At 45.6% G+C, this 18,588-nt stretch overlaps 2 protein-coding genes across 4 annotated transcripts in view; both read right to left on the reverse strand.

Moving 5' to 3' along the window:
• Positions 1–1,566: 1,566 nt before the first annotated feature.
• Positions 1,567–17,226, reverse strand: fem1c (fem-1 homolog c). Its single transcript, XM_079896486.1, has 5 exons — positions 16,654–17,226; positions 7,878–8,442; positions 4,235–5,208; positions 2,680–3,097; positions 1,567–2,612 (listed from the first exon to the last, which is right to left on the reverse strand). Exons 2-4 carry the CDS (start codon positions 8,419–8,421, stop codon positions 2,771–2,773), a joined length of 1,845 nt encoding a protein of 614 aa, XP_079752612.1. The 5' UTR covers positions 8,422–8,442; positions 16,654–17,226; the 3' UTR covers positions 1,567–2,612; positions 2,680–2,770.
• Positions 17,227–17,546: 320 nt separating this feature from the next.
• The window catches only part of tmed7 (transmembrane p24 trafficking protein 7), a 7,472-nt gene continuing 6,430 nt past the window's right edge, over positions 17,547–18,588 (reverse strand). For all 3 annotated transcript variants that reach the window (XM_079896488.1, XM_079896489.1, XM_079896490.1), the window contains exon 4: positions 17,547–18,588. This exon is cut by the window's right edge and continues 162 nt beyond it. In XM_079896488.1, the coding sequence (XP_079752614.1) occupies positions 18,514–18,588 (75 nt within the window). In that variant the 3' untranslated portion in view covers positions 17,547–18,513.

An 18,588-nucleotide genomic window follows, 5' to 3' on the forward strand; every position in this document is an offset into this window, starting at 1 on the left:
CTAATTTGGTTTATATCAGAGTCAGATCTCTTTCAGAGTGTGTGATGTTCTTCTGCTGACACACACACTGTCTGCCCACACCACACGGATCCCAGCACACGCTTCAGCCGGAAGAGGCTCGTCTGCACCTGTGGAAACTGATGTAGGCCTTTATGTAGGACAGATTCTGAGCGGGACATTATTTAAGGTTATTTAAAGACATGACAAAAGTAGGCTAAGTGTCACGTGTCGACTCCCGAAAGAAAAACACAGAAAGTCAAGCGGTATGATCCTCAAGATTAATAAAAGACTGTAATATTGAAGATGATAGTCCATAAATTCAGCATTAGAGGTGGCATTAAAACCCTTTCATGTGTAAAACATTAAATATGCCTGTCCTGCTCAAAGTTCACTGTATAAATACCAGTTGATGTTTGTGATTCCAAGCTTTATGTCCCTCCGACCTGAAGCATCTGATATGGCCATTTTACTGACCCGTGGATCCCGAGAAATCAGGGTTTGGAAGAGTACACGATGATGGTAATTTCCTATCATCACTGTAAAGCTGCTTTGAGGCACACTGTACTGTTAAAGGCGCTGTATAAATGAAGGTGACATGGAGAGTACTGTTTTAGAGCAGACTAAAGACTGTCTGGTTGCTTATAAACCAAAAACACAAACGTGCAGAAAAACACTGACTGGTGGTCTGAACACATCTGACTGGTTCTGGGATCTGGGATATAACTGGGATCAGTCTGTATGTCAGGGTTAGTGTTAGCAAGCCTTGCATCATGATTAAACACTAGACTGTAAAAGGCTTTGCAACAAACATAAATAAAGAGAGAGACATTTCCAAGGTAAATGATTATAAAACAAGAAAATTAACAAAGGGTCGAAGGCTTTCATCCATCAGTTGTTGATTGGCTTGTGAAAAGTGAGTCCATCACAGGAGGACATTATGATTAAAGATTACACATATATGAAAATAAATGCACAGATGAACCATGTACAAGAACACCAAAAACTAAGAAAATAGTTTCATTCTGACTTTAAGGATATTTCAATGGAGAAAGAGTTCAGACGGTCCAACGAGGAAATGAAGGAATGAAACGCGGATCACACGGAGTCATTGCTCCGGCCAATCATTCTTGAGAGAGAACAAGGAAAACAAGCAAATAAAACTCCTCCCATCGCTCCATTTTCTAGACATACACCCAAAAAACATTGGCTCACACACTGACAAAATATAAAAGCATTTAAATGAGTAAAGCACTAGTTTCAGCTCATCGGCTGTGATGTTACGGCCCTTCAGCACGTATTTCTGTCGGCAGAAGATTAAATCATCATAATATCAAATGATTCAAAGTCGTTGTAAAACGGCACTTATAAATGTGGAGTGAGCGTTGAGAAAAGCACTGATGTTTGTCACACGACGGAAGTAGTCAGGAGGGAAAAACAGGGACCAAAACTCGAGTGCAACAGAGGTTTATTATCAATTATGCTCTAAGGACATCAACAAGCTTTATGCTATTGTAATATGAATATCAAATTTCACTGCAATAAAGTGCAAGTCCTTTTGACTGTACATTTGTTTCATTTACTAGTGTATTGTGCCTGTAAAAGAATCAGAAGCCCTTGAGTTCAAACTGCACAAATGTAAAGTTGAACTTAAACTACACAGAGCTGAAGATTCATCATCATCATCACCACAAAATAAACTCGACTTCAAGCTAACGTCGGTATAATATTTCTATGTCTGTAAACCGTTAAACTTCAGCTCATGCGGTGCAATAACTATAGGGCCAATGGTTTGGTTTTTACAGCTCGTCCGGGTTCAAAGATCAAAGATTCAAAAGAGACACATTTCCTCGGTCCTGACGGCTAAACAGGCGATTTAACCAGTTCATGATCGAGATTAGGAGACGGTGAAGAAATAGATTAATGTATAGTAACAAAAACAGGCATTGACATGAACACGTGGCACAATCCAGTAACACAGAACAGTCCCGATATACAGCCTGTGCATAGGAAGAATAAAAGCACTTATGGTATCTGCAAACATTAAGCACACATCATCATTGTAATGCTCGTTTATGCTGGAGGGGAGCGATGACAGCATTCCAGTCCACTGGAGAAACGGAACCAGCGCAGGGAACCGGCGGGTCGAGGACGGGTCTGGCGGGTCCTACCGTCTTTGCATAGAGATAGAAAGAGAAAGCAAACCTGTCGACAAGCGGCAAGAAACACAGAACAAATTCAACAGGAATCCGAGCAAAGATGGTAGGACTCTGTTGGAAGCGTTGCATGCCAATCAGCCAGAGCCCAGCCGAAGCCCAGCCGAAACCCAGCCAAGACCCAGCCGAAGCCCAGCCGGAGCCCAGCCGGAGCCCAGCCGAGACCCAGCCGAAGCCCAGCCGGAGCCCAGCCGGAGCCCAGCCGAAGCCCAGCCGAGACCCAGCCGAAGCCCAGCCGAGACCCAGCCGGAGCCCAGCCGGAGCCCAGCCGAAATCCAGCCGAAACCCAGCCGAAACCCAGCCGAAGCCCAGCCGAGACCCAGCCGAAGCACAGCCGAAGTCCAGCTGAGACACAGCCGAAGCCCAGGCGAAGCCCAGCCGAGACACAGCCGAAGCCCAGCCGAAACCCAGCCGAAGCCCAGCCGAAGCCCAGCCGAGACCCAGCCGAAGTCCAGCCGAGACACAGCCGAAGCCCAGCCGAAGCCCAGCCGAAGCCCAGCCGAAGCCCAGCCGAGACACAGCAGAAGCCCAGCCGAGACCCAGCCGGAGCCGAGTCACTATCTGTGTAGCAGCACGAAGGCCTCGAGCCGCTCGGGGATGTTTCCGCGGTACGCCAGGCCGTGTTTGACGATGGCGCGCGCGGCCAGACACTGCAGGGTGGTGTGGTTGATGGGCTGGATCAGGTTCTTGGCCATCTCCTTCTCGTCCAGCAGATCGCAGGCCGTCTGCTTGAAGGAGTTGGTGCTGTCGAAGTGCGTGCCGCAGGAGATCAGCAGGTTCATGATGTCGGGGTGGTTGTTGGACGCCGCCACGTGGAGCGGGCTGTTGTCGTCCTGATCCCGAGAGTTCACGTCCGCGCCACACTCCAGCAGGATCGACGTCACCTGGGAGGAGGGAGGGCACTTTCAAAAATACTGTATTCGAATATATGGGCTCATAAAAATAGAATATTCAAATATGCCTTTATTTAAAGGGGTGGTTGATTATGATTTCACTTTTTTTCACTTAAATTAGTGTGTAATGTTGCTGTTTGAGCATAAACAACATCTGCAAAGTTACAACGATCAAAGTTCAAAGCAAAGGAAGATATTTGCTTTTAAAGAAATTGTTTTTTTAAGGACAACAACAAACGGCTGGTAGAGACTACACGAGATTCCTCCCGGGTTAGTGACATCACTAACCCTAAAATTTACATAAACCCCGCCCCTGGGAACACACAGTTCATATTGAGAAGAGGAAGAGTTGTTGTAGTCGAGCAGATTTGTGAGGTCAAGCTCAAGCTGTCGCTTCCGTCTTTTCACATGCAATACAGTACGCAACACAAATGCAATAGCATTTCACTCTTTAGGCATCTTACAACAGTTCCCAAACAAGCGATTTATAGATTATCATGACAGAATATGCTAATCAAAGACATGACGATAGTTAACTCCACATCAGCAACATAAATTCATCAACTAACCATTCAGAAAAGTCCTGTTGCATTCTACAAGTCTTTCTATCATTGTCTGACTCCGGTTTGAGTTCTAGAAGCTCCGCCCTCTGTGCTGGAAGCAGCAGCTCATTTGCATTTAAAGGGACACACGCGAAACGACGCGTTTTTACTGACCCTCAAAAAGGGACACTTTTAACATGCTATAAAAAAATAATCTGTGGGGTATTTTGAGCTAATATTTCCTAGACACCAGAGACTTATTTTACATCTTGTGAAAAGGGGCATTATACCACCCCTTTAAATGGCGTTTAACGAGAAAGACGTTATTTTTTATTCATCAAGTTTACAATTAGGCAATTTACAAAACAAGCTTATTATATCTTCAGGTTTTCTTTTAGCTGTAAACATTAAACAATATTGTGTAAACAAAAAATATAAAGAACAAAAGTATCATAACTGCGAGTTTTAGCACTTGGGATTCATCAGGGATTCACTGCATTTACAGCAAAGCAACGGAGGAAAATTCTAACAGTATTTTTATTTCTTGAATAATAATCACAGAAGTATTATTCATGTACAGCCCTACCTGGAAGGAGGGGAACTTGCAGACGGGGTATCGGCCCACACAGGTGGTGTTCCGGTCCACGGCCAGGTGAAGCGGGCTGAACCCGTTCTTCCCACACGCCTGCAGCTTCAGGAACTTGTAGATGGTCTCCTTCTTGAAGTGGTCCTGCTCCACGGCACACGGCACCTTCTCCAGCAGGCAGATGAGGTGCAGGATGATGGACAGAACCTTGCCGAGCTGGGCCGGGTCCGGGCCGGGCCTCTTCACGGCTCGCTCGATCTCCAGCACGCTCTTGCTGAGGATCTCCATGAGCTCGTCGAAGGACACGGAGGTTCCCAGAAGGCCCTTGGCCCGGTCCTGCAGCATGAAGGAGAAGAGTTCTGCGAAGGAGAGGAGACTGCTGGCCGTCATCGGGCTCAGCGGGTCCAGGTTGTTCTGCTGCATGTCTAACGCGTACTTCCACAGCTTGATGCATCTCTCGAAGTTCCCCGAGTCTGCGTACACGGCTCCCCGGTAGCGTATGTAGTAGGAGGTGTCGGGGTGCGCCGGGCCGAGGATGCGCTCTCGGATCAGCAGCGCCTGCATGCGCATGTCATCCGGGTCCGCGATCAGCGCCTCCAGCTCCTCTAAACTGTTCACTTCTCTGGTGTAATCGTACGCCGGCACCGGCTTGGACTCGTCCTTCGAGAGCACGTGGGTCGAGTCGCTGTGCCGCGAGTCCATGGCCCTCTTCCAGTACTTCAGCGCTCCCAGCAGATCCCGCTTCTTGTCCACGAACGTGGCGCCCAGCAGCTCCAGGGCGTTGATGCGCTCGGCCCGGCCCGTGTGCGGGTGCGTGGTGAGGAAGTCCACGATGTTGGTGTGGCCCGTCACGCTGGCGGACAGCAGCGGAGTCATGCCGTACCCGTCCTTCTCCATGCTGGCGCCGTACTTCAGGAGCATCTTCATGATCTCCAGGCTCCCGGACTCGGCGCAGTCGTGGAGAGCCGTGTTCCCTGCGTCAGAGACACACTGATGAACACCACAGCAAACACAGCACACACCAGAGACACACTGCAAACAATGCTTTTCTTACTTTGTGTTTTTGTCTTGTTTCCACTCCAAATATCTATAATATTCTCGAAGGGCTCGTCGGGTGCCCGTTGGTGTGATTCTTTAGGGTCTTAGTGTAAAGTTCGCAACATACTTTGGTTAAAACTCCTCAATGGGTGTGTAAAACAACACGCTTATTACCTCGTCAAAAACAGTTTCGACCCGTCTCTTTCAATGATAATGAGCAACTGCATCTTGATTTAAGATTTTTTTTTTTTTTAGATATTTGGACTGGAAACAAGACAAAAACACTAAGTAAGAAAAGCATTTTTTGCAGTGAAGATTTAAATGTGCAGCACAATCAGAACCAAACGGACTCGCTTGCAATCTGGAACATCGGGATGACCTGATCACTATGAGTTCACAATGAGTCTAATTGATGAAGTCCAAAATATTGGCAATGCTGGGAATTTATGTATGCCATTCATTTCCATGAAACGGCCTGTCTGATATCTGGGAGAAACGTTGCTGCTTCGTTCATGTTTTACCAGTTGTTCAAAGAGAATAAACATTTGTATGAATTCATTTGTGTTCGCATTCTTAACAGTCTAATTGTGATTATTTGATCTAAACCGCAACAATTGTGCAGTTTACATTTTTAATCAAAGCATTTGAAAAGGCAGCGGCTATTTTGCAGTGTAAATAGCAAGTAAAAGTCTTATTTTTGCCCCAGTTATATGATATTTATACTGTGTAAATTGTGGCAGATTCTATGTGCACCTAAGTGTATTGTAGAATATTATAAAACAATATGTAACATCATATTCAGTGTATATTATTATATTTGTTAAAATCATAAATGTCTGCTGCCTTTTTAGGATTAAATTACATTACTTGTCCCTGTCCCTTAATCCCTAACCCTGCCCGTTAAACAGTGTCTTCCCACTATTAAATCACATTTAGGCACTTTATTTCCACTTTTCTGAATTTCTCTCGGCTCTCCGTGCTGATAAACGAAAGGAAAAAGAACGAGTTCAGAGAAAGGCGGGTCTCAGGCCACTGGTCTCGCTCTCGGCCTCCGCTGGTCCTGTTATCGGACAGGTTTCTCTGGTGAGTTCGGCTGGTTTGGAGAAAACCTGGTTTAAAGAACGCTAATATACCAAAGGTCTTCCTTTCAGACTGCATTAAATAATTCATTTTCACAGCATTAAAGTAAATCTGGTGGTGCCAATTTTTTATCATCATCATCATCATTATTATATACGATTACCAGAAAACAAATAACGTATCAGGCTGACATGAACAAAACAGAAGTAAATCTTTAAATCGCAGTCATTTGTATGACAATTAATCATCAGCACAGAGGTTTGCATAGTAGGGGTGTCACAATATATCTCAATTAAAAAATGCATCAATATGTATCGTGGATAGTAGAATTACTGTCTGAGAAAAAAATTCAAGTTCTCAGAGTTTTAGTGTCAGTTCTACATTAAACTACTGTATAATGTTGAATATAATGTATAATAATGTAACGGGGATATTTGTGGCTCCTGATTCTGTAATGCCAAATGTCTGATGTTACCAGTAAAAGTGTCCTACATTATTTTAAATAAATCTAGTCAGTGAAAGAGTGTAAGCATATTCGTCTACAATAATTCAGTATTTTCAGCTTCAGGATCATGAATATTGTTATTCTGGAGTCTCTATTGTCCTGTGCTTTGGGTTTCAGCATCAAGTCCAAGAATATTCATTTACACCCACAATGTAATATTAAATTTAGCATTTTAAATCAACTACATTTTTTGTTAACCCATTATCATGTTCAGTTTAACGTGAGACTCGAGGTCGGGGACCGGATCGGTTCTGTGGGGACTGGAGTCAGTCCTAGAGCCTCCCAACAGATCTTTGGGGTGCGACTGGATCGATTCTTTTCCCAGAGCTCCTCCTGTCCGGTTTAGGGGGAAATCTGATCTATTGATTGTATTGTCTTGGAGTATCGCACAAGTTAAATGCGCGCGTCCGCACGGGCATTCATAATGGTGCGGAGCAGCGCTGTTTTGTTGTGTTTTTCACTAAGAATAATTGGCTAATGAACCGTTCCAGCAATCCGCCCCGAACTGGCGCTAATTTGAGCGGAGCGAGCAGAATAGAGCAAACGTTTTCCATAGGAATGAGCTGTAAACGCTGGCTCTGTTCTGCTCGCTCCCGCGGACACGTGTGCATTTTAGTTTCGCTTTCAAATTATCGCCAATTCGGGCGCAGACTGCTTAATTGGTGAGTTCATTAGCCAATTATTCTTGATGAAAAACACGATGACAAATTCGTTTAAATAGGCGCTTTTATATTTCCGCCATCATCTTGTCAGTCAGCTCCTCGCTCTCGTGATTACTCTCGTGATTACTGAGATCTGACTCCTGTCGCTGATCTGTGCTGCGACTCTTTCGGCTCACGATTTATCAACCCTAACCCTAACGTTCAGTTTAATATTGTCTGTTCTCCAAGTGCACTGAATAATCACATCGACGGTGCCGCGGTGGGCAAGCGATGTAACCGGTGTTGCTTCTGAACACCGTCAACACCACACGAGGGTATCGTTACACCCCATAGCGTAGTACATGTTAGCATCTGGTACCTTTGACGCTCTTGCGGTTGACGTCGGCTCCCCTCTCCAGCAGGAACTGCGCGATCTCCCGATGGCCTTTATAGCAGGAGATCATCAGGCATGTGTGTCCGTGTCTGTTGGCCACCTCCAGATCCGCCCTGTGCTCCACCAGGTAGCGCACGATGTCCAGGTGCCCGTCGAAGCAGGCGGCGCGCAGCGGGGTGGAGTTGGTGAGCGTGGTGTTGTTGACGGAGGCTCCGTGACCCAGTAAAGACTGCACCACCTTCAGGTGTCCGGCGGCCGAGGCGGCCCACAGCGGAGGCGCTCCCTCGATGATCTCGCCGTCGAAGTTCACGGAGCCGCCGAGCTCCACCGGCGCGCAGCAGCGCTCCATCAGGAACTCCACCAGCTCCAGGTGGCCGTAGCGGCTCGCCATCAGCAGCGGCGTGGCTCCGCTCGTCTTCTCCGCCATGAGCGTCAGCACCTCGTGATCGCTCTTGTTCTCCAGGAGCTTCTGGAGGAGGCGCAGTTTGCCGTCTCGGGCCGCGTTGAAAACAGCCGTTTTTAGATCCATGGCACAGAGTGGCTCTCAGTCCTGCAGACAAAACCACACACACGTTAGTAGTGTTGTCAGAGTCACACACACGTTAGTAGTGTTGTCAGTCACACACACGTTAATAGTGTTGTCAAAACCACACACACGTTAGTAGTGTTGTCAGAACCACACACGTTAGTAGTGTTGTCAGAACCACACACACGTTAGTAGTGTTGTCAGGGTCACACACACGTTAGTAGTGTTGTCAGAGTCACACACACGTTAGTAGTGCTGTCAGAACCACACACACGTTAGTAGTGTTGTCAGAATCACACACACGTTAGTAGTGTTGTAAGGGTCACACACACGTTAGTAGTGTTGTCAGGATCACACACACGTTAGTAGTGTTGTCAGGATCACACACACGTTAGTAGTGCTGTCAGAACCACACACACGTTAGTAGTGTTGTCAGAGTCACACACACGTTAGTAGTGTTGTCAGAGTCACACACACGTTAGTAGTGTTGTCAGAGTCACACACACGTTAGTAGTGTTGTCAGAGTCACACACACGTTAGTAGTGTTGTCAGGATCACACACACGTTAGTAGTGCTGTCAGGGTCACACACACGTTAGTAGTGTTGTCAGGGTCACACACACGTTAGTAGTGTTGTCAGGATCACACACACGTTAGTAGTGTTGTCAGGATCACACACACGTTAGTAGTGTTGTCAGGATCACACACACGTTAGTAGTGTTGTCAGAGTCACACACACGTTAGTAGTGTTGTCAGGGTCACACACACGTTAGTAGTGTTGTCAGGATCACACACACGTTAGTAGTGTTGTCAGGATCACACACACGTTAGTAGTGTTGTCAGGGTCACACACACGTTAGTAGTGTTGTCAGGATCACACACACGTTAGTAGTGTTGTCAGGGTCACACACACGTTAGTAGTGTTGTCAGAGTCACACACACGTTAGTAGTGTTGTCAGGGTCACACACACGTTAGTAGTGTTGTCAGGATCACACACACGTTAGTAGTGTTGTCAGGGTCACACACACGTTAGTAGTGTTGTCAGGGTCACACACACGTTAGTAGTGTTGTCAGGGTCACACACACGTTAGTAGTGTTGTCAGGATCACACACACGTTAGTAGTGTTGTCAGGATCACACACACGTTAGTAGTGTTGTCAGGATCACACACACGTTAGTAGTGTTGTCAGAGTCACACACACGTTAGTAGTGTTGTCAGGGTCACACACACGTTAGTAGTGTTGTCAGAGTCACACACACGTTAGTAGTGTTGTCAGAGTCACACACACGTTAGTAGTGTTGTCAGGGTCACACACACGTTAGTAGTGTTGTCAGGGTCACACACACGTTAGTAGTGTTGTCAGAGTCACACACACGTTAGTAGTGTTGTCAGGATCACACACACGTTAGTAGTGTTGTCAGGATCACACACACGTTAGTAGTGTTGTCAGGATCACACACACGTTAGTAGTGTTGTCAGAGTCACACACACGTTAGTAGTGTTGTCAGGATCACACACACGTTAGTAGTGTTGTCAGGGTCACACACACGTTAGTAGTGTTGTCAGGATCACACACACGTTAGTAGTGTTGTCAGAGTCACACACACGTTAGTAGTGCTGTCAGGATCACACACACGTTAGTAGTGTTGTCAGGATCACACACACGTTAGTAGTGTTGTCAGGGTCACACACACGTTAGTAGTGTTGTCAGGATCACACACACGTTAGTAGTGTTGTCAGGGTCACACACACGTTAGTAGTGTTGTCAGGATCACACACACGTTAGTAGTGTTGTCAGGATCACACACACGTTAGTAGTGTTGTCAGGGTCACACACACGTTAGTAGTGTTGTCAGGATCACACACACGTTAGTAGTGTTGTCAGGGTCACACACACGTTAGTAGTGTTGTCAGGATCACACACACGTTAGTAGTGTTGTCAGGATCACACACACGTTAGTAGTGTTGTCAGGGTCACACACACGTTAGTAGTGTTGTCAGAGTCACACACACGTTAGTAGTGTTGTCAGGGTCACACACACGTTAGTAGTGTTGTCAGAGTCACACACACGTTAGTAGTGTTGTCAGGGTCACACACACGTTAGTAGTGTTGTCAGGATCACACACACGTTAGTAGTGTTGTCAGAGTCACACACACGTTAGTAGTGTTGTCAGGATCACACACACGTTAGTAGTGTTGTCAGAGTCACACACACGTTAGTAGTGTTGTCAGGATCACACACACGTTAGTAGTGTTGTCAGGATCACACACACGTTAGTAGTGTTGTCAGAGTCACACACACGTTAGTAGTGTTGTCAGAGTCACACACACGTTAGTAGTGTTGTCAGGGTCACACACACGTTAGTAGTGTTGTCAGAGTCACACACACGTTAGTAGTGCTGTCAGAGTCACACACACGTTAGTAGTGTTGTCAGGATCACACACACGTTAGTAGTGTTGTCAGAGTCACACACACGTTAGTAGTGTTGTCAGAGTCACACACACGTTAGTAGTGTTGTCAGAGTCACACACACGTTAGTAGTGCTGTCAGAGTCACACACACGTTAGTAGTGTTGTCAGGATCACACACACGTTAGTAGTGTTGTCAGAGTCACACACACGTTAGTAGTGCTGTCAGAGTCACACACACGTTAGTAGTGTTGTCAGGATCACACACACGTTAGTAGTGCTGTCAGAGTCACACACACGTTAGTAGTGCTGTCAGAGTCACACACACGTTAGTAGTGTTGTCAGGATCACACACACGTTAGTAGTGTTGTCAGGATCACACACACGTTAGTAGTGTTGTCAGAGTCACACACACGTTAGTAGTGCTGTCAGAACCACACACACGTTAGTAGTGTTGTCAGGATCACACACACGTTAGTAGTGTTGTCAGGGTCACACACACGTTAGTAGTGTTGTCAGGATCACACACACGTTAGTAGTGTTGTCAGAGTCACACACACGTTAGTAGTGTTGTCAGGATCACACACACGTTAGTAGTGTTGTCAGGGTCACACACACGTTAGTAGTGTTGTCAGAACCACACACACGTTAGTAGTGTTGTCAGAGTCACACACACGTTAGTAGTGTTGTCAGTCACACACACGTTAATAGTGTTGTCAAAACCACACACACGTTAGTAGTGTTGTCAGAACCACACACACGTTAGTAGTGTTGTCAGAACCACACACACGTTAGTAGTGTTGTCAGGGTCACACACACGTTAGTAGTGTTGTCAGGGTCACACACACGTTAGTAGTGTTGTCAGAGTCACACACACGTTAGTAGTGTTGTCAGGATCACACACACGTTAGTAGTGTTGTCAGAATCACACACACGTTAGTAGTGTTGTCAGAGTCACACACACGTTAGTAGTGTTGTCAGAGTCACACACACGTTAGTAGTGTTGTCAGAGTCACACACACGTTAGTAGTGTTGTCAGAGTCACACACACGTTAGTAGTGTTGTCAGAGTCACACACACGTTAGTAGTGTTGTCAGGGTCACACACACGTTAGTAGTGTTGTCAGGATCACACACACGTTAGTAGTGTTGTCAGGGTCACACACACGTTAGTAGTGTTGTCAGAGTCACACACACGTTAGTAGTGTTGTCAGGATCACACACACGTTAGTAGTGTTGTCAGAATCACACACACGTTAGTAGTGTTGTCAGAGTCACACACACGTTAGTAGTGTTGTCAGAGTCACACACACGTTAGTAGTGTTGTCAGAGTCACACACACGTTAGTAGTGTTGTCAGGATCACACACACGTTAGTAGTGTTGTCAGAGTCACACACACGTTAGTAGTGTTGTCAGAATCACACACACGTTAGTAGTGTTGTCAGAGTCACACACACGTTAGTAGTGTTGTCAGGATCACACACACGTTAGTAGTGTTGTCAGAATCACACACGCGTTAGTAGTGTTGTCAGAGTCACACACACGTTAGTAGTGTTGTCAGGATCACACACACGTTAGTAGTGTTGTCAGAGTCACACACACGTTAGTAGTGTTGTCAGAATCACACACACGTTAGTAGTGTTGTCAGAGTCACACACACGTTAGTAGTGTTGTCAGGATCACACACACGTTAGTAGTGTTGTCAGGGTCACACACACGTTAGTAGTGTTGTCAGAGTCACACACACGTTAGTAGTGTTGTCAGGATCACACACACGTTAGTAGTGTTGTCAGAATCACACACACGTTAGTAGTGTTGTCAGAGTCACACACACGTTAGTAGTGTTGTCAGAGTCACACACACGTTAGTAGTGTTGTCAGAGTCACACACACGTTAGTAGTGTTGTCAGAGTCACACACACGTTAGTAGTGTTGTCAGGATCACACACACGTTAGTAGTGTTGTCAGAGTCACACACACGTTAGTAGTGTTGTCAGGATCACACACACGTTAGTAGTGTTGTCAGGGTCACACACACGTTAGTAGTGTTGTCAGGATCACACACACGTTAGTAGTGTTGTCAGAGTCACACACACGTTAGTAGTGTTGTCAGGATCACACACACGTTAGTAGTGTTGTCAGAGTCACACACACGTTAGTAGTGTTGTCAGAGTCACACACGCGTTAGTAGTGTTGTCAGAACCACACACACGTTAGTAGTGTTGTCAGGGTCACACACACGTTACTAGTGTTGTCAGAGTCACACACACGTTAGTAGTGTTGTCAGAGTCACACACACGTTAGTAGTGTTGTCAGGGTCACACACACGTTAGTAGTGTTGTCAGGATCACACACACGTTAGTAGTGTTGTCAGAGTCACACACACGTTAGTAGTGTTGTCAGGGTCACACACACGTTAGTAGTGTTGTCAGAGTCACACACACGTTAGTAGTGTTGTCAGGATCACACACACGTTAGTAGTGTTGTCAGAGTCACACACGCGTTAGTAGTGTTGTCAGAACCACACACACGTTAGTAGTGTTGTCAGGGTCACACACACGTTACTAGTGTTGTCAGAGTCACACACACGTTAGTAGTGTTGTCAGAGTCACACACACGTTAGTAGTGCTGTCAGAACCACACACACGTTAGTAGTGTTGTCAGGGTCACACACACGTTACTAGTGTTGTCAGGATCACACACACGTTAGTAGTGTTGTCAGAGTCACACACGCGTTAGTAGTGTTGTCAGAACCACACACACGTTAGTAGTGTTGTCAGGGTCACACACACGTTACTAGTGTTGTCAGAGTCACACACACGTTAGTAGTGTTGTCAGAGTCACACACGCGTTAGTAGTGTTGTCAGAACCACACACACGTTAGTAGTGTTGTCAGGGTCACACACACGTTACTAGTGTTGTCAGAGTCACACACACGTTAGTAGTGTTGTCAGGGTCACACACACGTTACTAGTGTTGTCAGAGTCACACACACGTTAGTAGTGTTGTCAGGGTCACACACACGTTAGTAGTGTTGTCAGGATCACACACACGTTAGTAGTGTTGTCAGGATCACACACACGTTAGTAGTGTTGTCAGAGTCACACACACGTTAGTAGTGTTGTCAGAGTCACACACACGTTAGTAGTGTTGTCAGGATCACACACACGTTAGTAGTGTTGTCAGAGTCACACACACGTTAGTAGTGCTGTCAGAGTCACACACACGTTAGTAGTGTTGTCAGGATCACACACACGTTAGTAGTGTTGTCAGAGTCACACACACGTTAGTAGTGTTGTCAGAGTCACACACACGTTAGTAGTGTTGTCAGAGTCACACACACGTTAGTAGTGCTGTCAGAGTCACACACACGTTAGTAGTGTTGTCAGGGTCACACACACGTTAGTAGTGTTGTCAGAGTCACACACACGTTAGTAGTGCTGTCAGAGTCACACACACGTTAGTAGTGTTGTCAGAGTCACACACACGTTAGTAGTGCTGTCAGAGTCACACACACGTTAGTAGTGTTGTCAGGATCACACACACGTTAGTAGTGTTGTCAGGGTCACACACACGTTAGTAGTGTTGTCAGGATCACACACACGTTAGTAGTGTTGTCAGGATCACACACACGTTAGTAGTGTTGTCAGAGTCACACACACGTTAGTAGTGCTGTCAGAACCACACACACGTTAGTAGTGTTGTCAGGATCACACACACGTTAGTAGTGTTGTCAGGATCACACACACGTTAGTAGTGTTGTCAGAGTCACACACACGTTAGTAGTGTTGTCAGAACCACACACACGTTAGTAGTGTTGTCAGGGTCACACACACGTTAGTAGTGTTGTCAGGATCACACACACGTTAGTAGTGTTGTCAGAGTCACACACACGTTAGTAGTGTTGTCAGGATCACACACACGTTAGTAGTGTTGTCAGGGTCACACACACGTTAGTAGTGTTGTCAGAACCACACACACGTTAGTAGTGTTGTCAGAGTCACACACACGTTAGTAGTGTTGTCAGGGTCACACACACGTTAGTAGTGTTGTCAGGATCACACACACGTTAGTAGTGTTGTCAGGGTCACACACACGTTAGTAGTGTTGTCAGAGTCACACACACGTTAGTAGTGTTGTCAGGGTCACACACACGTTAGTAGTGTTGTCAGATTCACACACACGTTAGTAGTGTTGTCAGGATCACACACACGTTAGTAGTGTTGTCAGGATCACACACACGTTAGTAGTGTTGTCAGGATCACACACACGTTAGTAGTGTTGTCAGGATCACACACACGTTAGTAGTGTTGTCAGAGTCACACACACGTTAGTAGTGTTGTCAGGGTCACACACACGTTAGTAGTGTTGTCAGGATCACACACACGTTAGTAGTGTTGTCAGGGTCACACACACGTTAGTAGTGTTGTCAGGATCACACACACGTTAGTAGTGTTGTCAGGATCACACACACGTTAGTAGTGTTGTCAGATTCACACACACGTTAGTAGTGTTGTCAGAGTCACACACACGTTAGTAGTGTTGTCAGAGTCACACACACGTTAGTAGTGTTGTCAGGATCACACACACGTTAGTAGTGTTGTCAGATTCACACACACGTTAGTAGTGTTGTCAGGATCACACACACGTTAGTAGTGTTGTCAGGATCACACACACGTTAGTAGTGTTGTCAGGATCACACACACGTTAGTAGTGTTGTCAGGGTCACACACACGTTAGTAGTGTTGTCAGATTCACACACACGTTAGTAGTGTTGTCAGGATCACACACACGTTAGTAGTGTTGTCAGGATCACACACACGTTAGTAGTGTTGTCAGAACCACACACACGTTAGTAGTGTTGTCAGAAGTAGCGACTTTGGTACTGAAATGTAAAAAACTTTAGCGCTGGTGAGCGGAATCGTAAACACCTCTGATTGGCCACTGTGTTCACGAGCTCATCGGATATGTCTGTGATTGGCTACAATGATCCTGAAGCTGAAAATACTGAAAACTTGCATTTTTTTCTCACACAGTAATTTCCATTGTGTGGCGAACTATACACAACACATGTCGTCACTATCCACGATAGCCTGCATATAGTAGCATTATACCGTGTGTGTAGTGTTTGAGGAATATTCTGAGCTCTATAATAATCAGAACAATGAAGCTTCAGGACTGAAATATTAGAGTCTTTTCAATAATTATTTAATGTTATTTAAAAGACACTTGATATTCAGTGATATTATTGATCTGACTGCAATGACACTATCAGATCTGATTAAAGACTCTTTTGTTTTGTGTAGAACTGCTTTATAACTGAATCAAACTCATTTTATAATTGATGAACTACAGTTATTGATCTGAACTGAATCAACAACAAGTCAATCAAGTCAAGTCAGCTTTAAAATAGACAAATTCAGTCATTATTCAGATCAGAACAGAGTCAATGTTGCAAAATTCGTCAATTATGAAACAAATCTGATTCAGCTATAAAACTATAAACTGAGCTGAATGATGTCATGAATTAGCCTCATGTTTGATGAAGTTTGCATCTTTGATTCTGTTATTTTCAATAAAGCTGACTTGGCAATAAATATTTGTCACGTGACACATCTACGTATAATCACATACTATAGAATGACGACCAATTAACCAGTTGAGTGTCATTATATACACCAATACCTGACCAACACAGAGGGTCATTATCCTCATCAGTGTTTCTGTCACATTGGCTGTATGTCTGCCATCAAACGACAGTGTTTATCTCCGGTTTTCCCTCATTAAACCGTGTTTTCCACGGTTCCCGAGGCCGCAGCTCTTACCGCTCGCGCTGATCGATCGTGTCCGTTACCGGGCCGCTGGTTCGGGGTTTCAGACACACAGACCCTCACGGATCTTTAGCTCATGTCGAGTCCAAATAATACAAAAAGATAAAAATAGAGTCGCTGCGGCTCTTCCTCCCCCGCTTCCTGAAACATCGAGCGAGATCCTCCTCATCAAACACACGCGATGGTCACTGAGGCACAATCAGCTTCACCGAATAAACATAATTCTGGCTTAATGTCCATTTCTGCCAGTAATCTGAATTATATCTCTCAGCTCGTCGAATCTGTTGCTCTACTGCTGGTTTTCCCCGTCGGTAACACAAGGCCCCGCCCCCTACGAGTGATTGACAGCCGGACGGTCCAATCACGCGCTCGCTCAAACCTTATCCATTTAAAGGTAAACGAAAACAGTCACGACGCGAGACCGAGCGCTTTTAATAACGCGCACGCGCACATCACGTTTGTCGCGGATTCATCAAGCGGTGTTTTACTCAGTAATGATGAGCCTTGAGAGACTAAATCACAGAAACGAACGAGGCGATTTGAAAGGTTCCTCTAGATGTGCCTGTTGCTGCAGTGAGCGAGTGTTTCCTCACAGCGCCCGCTAGAGGCCACGCGAGGAACTGCAGCACTGAATGACGAGCAGAGATTATACTGTACATTTCCTTCTCTTGTGTTGTTGTGTATAATGCTTTGGCAATACTGTATGCAAAAACAATAAAGCTCAGTAAATCCCTTTAAAATGTATGAGTTTGACTGATTCTTGCAAATGAACGGCCAAAACACCGTAGAAGTTTGTTTTCAGTTTAAACGGTGTGTGTTAGCGGCCCCTAAGTTAATAACTAATGATCTTTACAATGGAAGTGAACCAGTCAGAACTAACTTTATCTGGACAATAACTTTATTCTACATCTGCTGTAAACAGGGGCACCACCATCAATTCTGGGCCCTATGAATATGAGGTTGGGCCTACCGCACCCATTCCGTTAATAAAATCGATCTCTGGGGCCCCCAAAAGTGCCTGGGCCCTTAGAATCGTCCTAACTTTCCCCCCCTTAGCGGCGCCCCTGGCTGTAAAGCCTAAACACTCTCTGTTACTGTAATCTCCTGTAATCTCCATATAAATGAAGGTGACTTGACGTGGTTCTGAACGTTTCTGTGCTGTTTTGGAAACTCTTAAAGAAACTGTAGGAAGAAAATGTGTGCTTTCGAGCCAGATTGAAAGAATACGGCATTCGAAGCACAAGATGTGATTTAATTCTGAACAGGCATGTATAGACTCATAATAGACATCACACCAATATCTTGAGAAAGAAAACAGTGACTAGGAAACATGAGCAAAGACGGCTGTAATAGACATGATGAGAGAGCATTAGAGCGACGAGAGCAGAGCCCAGAGATCATCCCTCCGCCTCCGCCTCCGCCTCCGCCTCCGCCTCCGCTGTGAGTCTTATAGTCTTGATCTCAGTGTTCAGATGATTCCTGAGGGACGGCGGGGTCATGAAGAGAAGAGACGGAGACGTTCCTCCACACGTTTATTAGCCCGTTCTAACAGCGTACAGAAATCAATACACCACTATTCAAACACAGACGCTGATATAAAACACAGAGTACAGATGTCCTGAAGAGAAAACAATGACTGGGAAACATGAGCAATGCCTGTTTTATACAACACAAAGCAAATAAAGCTCTCTCGCATTCAATAGTGGCTCGATGAGGATGAGGAGGATGAGGAGGATGAGCAGGTCTACAGCGACTCACGTCCGCTAACGTTCACACACACGGCATGTGTAAAGTCAACACAAAATAAATTAACCGCCAGCAGAACTCCGGCTGGATATGAGCGCGAGTCCCGACCTACGACCCCACGCGGGTGGTGGTGGTCTTCCTGTCGGAGAAGAAGCTCCGGAGCAGCAGCACCTGACTGATGCT

Source organism: Squalius cephalus (assembly GCF_949319135.1).
Source record: "Squalius cephalus genome assembly, chromosome: 16".
Classification (NCBI taxonomy): Eukaryota; Metazoa; Chordata; class Actinopteri; order Cypriniformes; family Leuciscidae; genus Squalius; species Squalius cephalus.